This window comes from Dermacentor andersoni, chromosome 1 (genome assembly GCF_023375885.2).
Source record: "Dermacentor andersoni chromosome 1, qqDerAnde1_hic_scaffold, whole genome shotgun sequence".
Taxonomy (NCBI): Eukaryota; Metazoa; Arthropoda; class Arachnida; order Ixodida; family Ixodidae; genus Dermacentor; species Dermacentor andersoni.
In genome coordinates, this window is record NC_092814.1 from 353,237,231 (window position 1) to 353,245,640 (window position 8,410).

At 44.1% G+C, this 8,410-nt stretch overlaps 1 protein-coding gene across 2 annotated transcripts in view; it reads left to right on the top strand.

Annotated features, from left to right (window-relative positions):
* Positions 1–7,534, top strand: part of LOC140214645 (uncharacterized) — a 49,824-nt gene extending 42,290 nt beyond the window's left edge. Inside the window, exons 4-5 of one of the 2 annotated variants that reach the window (XM_072285846.1) lie at positions 2,972–3,158; positions 5,885–7,534. In XM_072285846.1, coding sequence (XP_072141947.1) covers positions 2,972–3,158; positions 5,885–6,356 — 659 coding nt within the window. In that variant the 3' untranslated portion in view covers positions 6,357–7,534. Of the gene's footprint in view, positions 1–2,959; positions 3,159–5,884 lie in introns of both variants that reach the window. The other variant, XM_072285845.1, reaches the window with a different exon arrangement.
* Positions 7,535–8,410: the final 876 nt, after the last annotated feature.

Consider the following 8,410-nt stretch of genomic DNA (forward strand, 5'->3'; position numbering starts at 1 on the left):
AGCGTGGGCACCAACATGCACACACACACACACGCACACTTGAAGACACGTGGCATTGAAACATGCCTGGACGCGCTTGGCGGGGAGGCGTATCGGCGGCGCTGAACAGGCCAAAATGTCCGCCGCTTTGAACGAAGCCCCGGCGTCTGTTGCATCCGCGCCGGCTATACCACGCGTCGTAGGCGAAACGTAACATTACGGAGAGAGATCATTCTGTGCGGTTCAGACCATTGTTATGGAAACTAATGAATTAAGCTGCTGCTGCTCTTAATACAATATTGTGGACGTTAACATATAATGACATGAAGTTGGAAACCTGCTGTAGTTGCCTAGTGGCTATGGTGGTGCGCCGCTGAGCACGAGGTCACGAGATCAAATCCAGATTATGGCGTCCGCATTTCGATGGGGGCGAAATACAAGAACACCAATGTATAGTGCGTGAACAGCGGCTGCCGGATAGCTCCAGAGCCAGCCAGCAACGTCTAACATTAGTGTCTGGGTCCAAGATTAGATGCGTCGGCCGCGCGTTCCCGTGCACTTTTTATCTTGAGCCCTGCAGCTACCGTTAGACATCACTGGCTACCTCTGGAGCGACCCGGCGGCTGCCGTTCCCGCGCTCCACACAAGGGTGATGCGCATTGTACTTAGATTTAGGTGCATGTTAAAAGACCCCAGGTGGTCAAAATGAATCCAGAGTCCTTCACTATGGCATGCCTCACAGTCAGATTGTGATTGTGTAACATAATACCCCCAAATTTGATATATTAAATGCAGTAAGGAAAGCATCGTGGCACATTAATTGCATACAAAACGTGGAATTCATTTGAACAATGATGTACATTAAGCTCGTACAAAGAGCACTGTTTACTGCTTTTGTAAATGTTGCTACAGTCGTAACCATTGACCGTGTGTCTGCGCAAAAACATCAGCTATTCAGTTAAGGCTGTCTATGACCATATCAGAAAACCTGAAGCTTTATTATAGCCTTAGGTGAGTTGATGAACTTGTGGGGCATTGTTACACTTTTTGGTGCATCGTGTAAGCTTTAGCACCGGAAAGTAGAAGTGATATTTTATTTTGCCCTCTTCTATTGGTGGCTCGACTATCCCACTCTGTCACTGTATAATTTTACATGATGGAATTAAGGTGGCCGATGGCAGAAGGACTAGAATGCACAAAACAAAGAGCTGTGGAAAATCTCCCCGGCACACATGCAAATAACAGCTACACCAAAAGCTGGACGTGAATGCACCTGAATGTTAATTGGTGTACATGGCACATTACTTTAAGGTTGCCTGGATGTTGTAGGAACCCTCAAGTAACATTGCAAAACTGTTTTATGAACGTTGCTTTTGAATGTTGCAGGAATGATTGCAAAAGCAGACATTAGCCATGTTTAGGCAATGTACGGATGTAACCTTGCCTCAATATTATGGCAATAATGTGTGCTACTTGGGCATGGTTGCTGAGCAATGCCTAAATGTAAGAACTTTGATGATTGTGCATATGTGGCTCCTGGACATTTTCTCAGCAATGCCCATGTCACATGGAAGACCAGTATTTAGGAGTCTGGTTCAAAATGCAGATATAGTAGGCCTTGTGCCCCTCCCCACCCCTTTTGGAAATGTCAGTAACCATCACTTCGTCTACTTGTAGATGACATGCCTCTGCCCTGACCTCAGCAGAAACCCTGGGCAATCATTCTGTCAGCAGTCAAATATTACACTGGCATGTAAGACACAAGCCTGGCCAGAAGCAGCTGCATCAAAATTCTGCAGAGTATGTCAGGACATGGTGTAAGAGTGAGCAGCCCTGACTGTGTGGGGATCTAAAAAGTGATTTATATATGGTGGGCCCCATGCTGCATCCCCAGGTGATGAAACTTTCATCAACTTAATGCTGCTGCTTTGGCAGGCACCAAGTTTGTCGTCAGCGCGGTGCAAATCACTATCGTTTTTTAGTGTACCAACATATCTGAGAAGAATTGTGTAAAATGGAAGTTATGTTCAACAATTTCTGGTGCAATTGTGGTGATGCACTTCATTTCTTTCAAATTGAATCAGTGTCAGACTTACGCAAAGGTGAAGAAGTAGCAGTGCTTCTTATTTGTCTTCCTTTGCTGCATGTCATGTTCAATGTTCAGATTAAGGAACTGCTATTGTGAAAACTAGCGGCTGGAGCAAATGAAGCTTTCGTATTTCTGCAGAGCTCTCCAGGCTCAAATAATGGTGCAGGTCTACTTACATGCACTGCTGCTCCATATGTGCTGACATGACCATGTTTTCCCCTACACCTTTGAGTTGCTGCCTCTGATACAGGAAGCACATTTAATGTAATGACAAATTGCAGTAGTTTTAAATGCTTCCTCTGGTATTTCTAGATGTATCCATAACTCTGAATGGGCATTGTTTAGTGTTGTTGCATTGTTTGTATTTATTGCTTAAATGTTTCATATTATGTTACTCACATATTCTCTGTACTTTCGAAACTGCAAAAAGAAAAATACTACTCTGTATGCTCATTTCTTTCCTATGTATTTTGCTGTATGTTGTCTGTGTACAGGTGGCAGGAGCTCAGTCAAGCTGCAACGAAACAGCTTTTTCTCTTGCCACCTTTTTCGTTCTGTCGTGTTTACGAAAGACAAAAATGAAAAAAGATTGATTGATTGATTGATTGATTGATTGATTGATTGATTGATTGATTGATTGATTGATTGATTGATTGATTGATTGATTGATTGATTGATTGTCCATCAAGTTATAGAAGGCATCTGGAAAGCAAATGGATAAGCCACATTTATAGCTATTGGGTATAAATTGTCTCTGGAGAAAGGTGAAGAGAGAGGGGGGAGAGAAACAAAAATTTGTCTGATTTAAAGTAAAATCTGTCATTTATCTGTTACCTATGATTAAGAGTCGGGTAGGAGAAAGTGAAATAAGATGTTTTTCTTGTCTTTCAGTGCTGCCTTCAGTTAGCTGCCTTCCCAACACTGGCCCCATCATTCTGGTGCCAGTGAGCGAACCCAACGTGGTTCCTGTGCCCAGCCTGACGCCAAGTCCGAGTGCTCAGATGCCAGTCATCTTGTCGGTTAAGTCACTTGCACCAAATGCACCGCCTCCTGTCACCAAAGCATCGGGTATGACGCCCATCTTGGCAAGGTGAGCTGTCAATTACAGTTAAAGCTCTTCGTTAATCTAAAAAATTTCATAGATCTGGACCAATCATGCTACCTTGACAAACATGTGCTTTGTTATTTGCAACATCTAAAGCTTGTTAATTTAGGTAAATTTGGCTGTTCTATGCTTGATTCTGACAAACCGCAGAACATGGTGCAACAATTGTGACAATGTAACGAGTGAGTGTGACAAAAACAGCAATAGAATTTAGCTGAAATTAAGTGAAGGGTCCCACAGCCATCATTTAAAAGGGCCACCTCGGTGGAATTCCTTCAGCTTACACTACTTAATTTGTCCACGTTGATGCACCACAATTTGCAAGCAGTTCTTCCATTTTTGTCTATGCGAGGCCTGCAGTGTGAAAAACATTGTAGAGACCAGTGACACAGTAACAAGCTGTTGTTGATTCACAGGTTTAACAGTCGGAGATTAATTTATCAGGGTATGAAGGAAGTTTAGTTTACATAAACTTCAAAGGCAAGGCAACATTTTTCACCACAATACACCAGGGCAGCCTTTAAATATCTATTTATCTAGTCGAACAAGCAATGTCGCTGGAGCCAACGTTTTAACAAGGGAACTCTGCTTTGTCAACTAGGGTAGCAACTGCTTTCCTTGGCAGCGTTCATATTGCTCTCTCCCCCACTTTGGGGGAGAGATAAGCAGGCTCACGGAGTATTCTGAGGGCAGTTTAAGTGTTGAAGGGGGCATTTGCTTGCTGTATCGAGGGACCAAGTGTGAGAGCAGTAGTAATGCTGTCAGCTCCTCCAAGAAGTAGGGGTGACAAAAAATGAAAAGAATTCTCGCATGCAATCTGGCATTGTCACTATGGTAGGCCTAGTTTTCTTAGAAGATTGGAACAAGGAGGAGATACAGTCTGGAGAATTGAAAAACTATGATGATGAATGTTTTTTTTTTTTCTTTCTTTTTTTTCTTTTTGGCGCAAGGGCCATGTATGGCCAAAGAGCACCAGGCCAGCGTTAATGCATTAGCAGTGGAGCACTGAATTACGAGAGGTAGATGTGACAAGCTTGTTTAAAAAGGAAGCTCGTGTATCATCTATTCGTTGTACAAATGGCAGAATATGAATAGCAGCAATTACCTTTATGGCGATACAAAGCTGGTTATATACCCTGCCTGAATTATTACTATTATTTCACGTCTTTTCTTGCCAGTTTAATTATTTTCTGAGTAATTAATAACATCCCCATTTGATCTTAATGCTCTCATGTATTTAATTCTATATTTCATCAGTCTCTTTTCTCTCTCTCTCAACTTTTGACAAGGCTTTTATTCCTACTCATTGCTTTTATTTCTCATTTCCACTTTTACGCACAATGCAGCTTCTTTTCAGTTTTCTTTTTTTGAAACTTATTTATTGCTTGTTTCTCAAGTCTGCGAACCATATTTCTCGTTTTTTGGAAAATCTAGCCCACCGGATTGGCTTTGCCAGCTTACGTGAAGATTCTTTTCCATTTTTGTCGCTCCTACTTAGAACCAGCCACATTTGTGCAGCGCAGTCCTGTGGTTTATACCAATTTAGGATCCTTTAATGTGTAAAGAAGTTAGGCCAGAGCACTTGCTTGCACCTCTAGAAAATTTCAGATGATGACTGGCCGTGGTGGAATAGTGGCTTTGGCATTGTCCTGCTAAGCCAGAGTGTGCCGGATCTAATCCCGGCCGCAGTGGCCGCATTCTGATGGGGATGAAATGCAACCTGTGTACCATGCATTGGGTGCACATTAAAAGAACCCCAGTGGTCTAAATTAATCCTGAGTTCCCGAATATGTGTGCCTTATAATCGTAACTTGGTTTTGGCACATAGTATTCTGAATTTAATTTTTAATTCCAGATGATGGAAGTGAATGTTGACAAATGGTCAATGCAGCTTTGATGCTGCCTCCAGGAAGGAATGAGCACTTGTTCTTTGAGTATGCCATTTAGTATATGTTTATGCTTTGGCCATGATACCTATGAGCACATAATATGCACTTAGTTAGGACTACTTTTTTAAACTTCTACAATTGTGTTCTCCCCTTATGCGTTAGTGGAGTTACTCTAAAAATCTGAAAGACACCTTCCAGCCTGTCATTATACCATTCTTTAACTTATGCAGTCTGTGTTATTGCTGTGAGTATCTGTAGTAGCTATGAACACAGTGGCACAACTTGGGCATTTCACAAGCTGGCTGGTGTTTTCATGCAATGTGATGTCTGTCACAAACAAAGAGAATACTCCACTGCATGAACTAGTGGGTGCAAATGTAGTGTCAGCAGTTCATGTCCGATCAATACTTTGGTCATGGTTATAAGGTGCATTTTGCAGACACACCAGCTGTTTCTATCCTCTCATTCACTTGTGAATGTGAATTTATAGAGGCAGTCAATGTGGCGTCACCGCTTAAGTGCTTTTATGGGCAGAATGGTCTAAATTTTTTCTTGTAGCAGTGCTACGCAATAAACTAAAAAAAGTTGCTGTCGGCACTCTGTGTCAGGAGGGTATGCTTGCAGCTGCATTTTGCGTGGTCCACAGTATTCGTAATTCCTTTATGCTGTGCATCAGTTTTACCCTGTAGCCATCATTGCAACTCTGTGGACCCTTAATGTTGTGCACTAGGATGTGAGACTAGAACACTTTTTTCCTGGGTCTTTAGACTGAATGCGCAGTGCTGTTTTTGCCTTTAGTGACACTGCTGCCCCCATATGCAGGCCCACAAGTTATGAAAAGCTGCAGGAAGAGGCAACAGCATTGCGGCAACAGACTGATGAACTGCGGCGCGAAGTGGCTGACTTGTCTCGCCAGGTGGTGCGTGTCAAGGCATCACTGGCACGTCAGACAGAGCGGCTAAGCCGCTTCCTACGACTGGACCAAATTGAGTGCCTGCAGAAGCTTGTTGATGAGAAACCCACACGGTGGACTGAGCCCACACGGTGGACTGAGCCCACACGGTGGACCGAGCCCACACTACGCTTGGCACTCGACATCTACCGTTGCTCACCCGAGGCGTACCGCAAGTTGCTGGTGGCCCACTATCCATTTCCAGTGGAGACAGCTCTGAGGACATTCTGCATTGAGAATGGGGTGCGCGAAGGTGTGCCCACTGAGTTGCTGGAAATGGACACGGGTCCTGAAGTGGATGGAGAGGAGGAAAATGGAAATTTAAACATTGTATGGTTATGAGTTAGCCATAGACAGTCATTACTGGCTAGCTGCTGCCCAGGGAGGTGAATTCTCTAATCGGTTGTCATTTGTCGGTAGAAGTATTTTTGAGAGGAAACCTTAGCCCTTTCTAAAATTGTACAAGAAATGCAGAAATTTTATCAACAGGCAACTCCTGAGCTGGTTGGAATTAAGTTCAGGAAATATTTTAAAGATATGGTTGCACAATTTTCATTTACACTTTCGAAAATTTTGGGATAATTATAAATTATTGCGAGATATTTACAAAAATGTAGAATTGATTACAACTTCATGAATGTGGAAGACGCTATCATAATTATGGCGTGCTACTGATAGCTGACAAATTCAACACATTACTTTATAAGTTACATTCTCAAAAGGTATCTCAAAAAATTTCTTTGCTTTGAATGCTTGGCAGGACAGAAAGCGCAATGAACAGGACCACGAGAAGCAATACTGACAGGTCAGATGCTTCATCTTCTCCTCGATAATTAGGTGCCCATTCTATCCATTTGTGGACCTGTTTTTTGTACTTTCTGCCCTACCATGCTTTACCATGATGGAGCTTTTAAAGCTCTACAGGATGCCATTAACAGTAGTACAAGTCTGAAACGCAGCTAGACGACCAATTTTTCGGACATGAAGGGTACCACACCAGTGTGTAAAAAATTTAGCTACCAGGAAAAAACAATTTCTACAAAAAATAACCAGGGAGTTCCTGTGGATGTGCGTTGTTGTATCGATTCATTTCATTACATGTCATTGGCTTGGACGTCATCACCATCAGCCAAACGAATGGCATGAAATGGATCATCAAAGGATAAGCCCATCCCTGTTTAACTTTTAGCAGCCACATAAATCAAAGGCAGCAAACAGATGTGATACCGTATGTTCTGTGCAGGCTGTGGTCTGCAGTGAAACGCAACTAGGCCCTAGTCGGCAAAAGTTTATTTTAGGTTTTAACAGAAAGATTTTATGCACAGCCTAAGGAACAAGGCAGTGCAAACAGCAAGCATAAACGAGCTCATTAAAATATTAAAATGGTGCTAACAGCCACGCACTCTCATATTTAATATGTGGTTTGTGTTTATACAACATGTTAGCTTTTTTGGTCAGTGTATTTGTTTTACTGAGTGTTCAAGTGGATACGCAAAATAAAGTCACTTGTTTACATGCTTGTTGGTTGTCACTGCAGCCTTTCCTAATAAGCTCGTCCAATTTCAGCTGTGCATTTCTCTACATTGTTGTGTCCATAGCATGCCAACAATGAATGGGAAAACACTGATGAAAAACGCTGTGAGAAAATGTTTTGAATGTACTTGGCATCAGAGCAGGTGTACTATGGCCTTGTTACGTTTCGCCTACAACGCGCGGTAATGCCGGCGCGGATGCAACGGACGCCGGGGCTTCGTTCAAAGTGGCGGACATTTTGGCCCGTTCGACGCCGCCGCAACGCCTCCCCGCCAAGCGTGTCCAGGCGTGTTTCAGTGCCACGTGTCTTCGTATGTGCGTGTGTGTGTGTGTGCCCACGCTTGTCAAAGCGCGGCAGCCGGGGAGCGGAGCTCCCCAAGTGAGGAGCCAGCAGGTCTGTCCGTCGGCGGGTTGGCGATGCGTCACTACACTCGGCTCACCATGTCTCTCGGCTCGACCGTGCGCGCCGTCGTGGGCTCATGCTCCGCCATCGCGTGGGCTCATCCCGTGGCCTTCCTTCTTGCCCACGACGCCGAGAGTATAAGAGCAGCTGCCCCCGGACGCCGAGAGAGAGGCTCCGATTTGTACTGTTGAGTTACGTGCTCTCCCGTCTCTCCACTTCGGTCGACCTGACCGGCCGCTCTTTTGCTATGTTAGAATAAACAAGTTGTTCTGTTACCAGTCTTCTCTTGCTTTGCCGGGACCTTCGGATGCTTCCAGTGCCCCAGGCCGCCAGGCCAACGCTACCCTTGGGGCTTGCGACCCATTTGCAATAACGGGCGTCAGCACCGAGACCCCAACAACTGGTTGCCAGCGGTGAGATCGCGACAACGGAGGCCAGCAGCGAAGAGATGCGGTTGAAT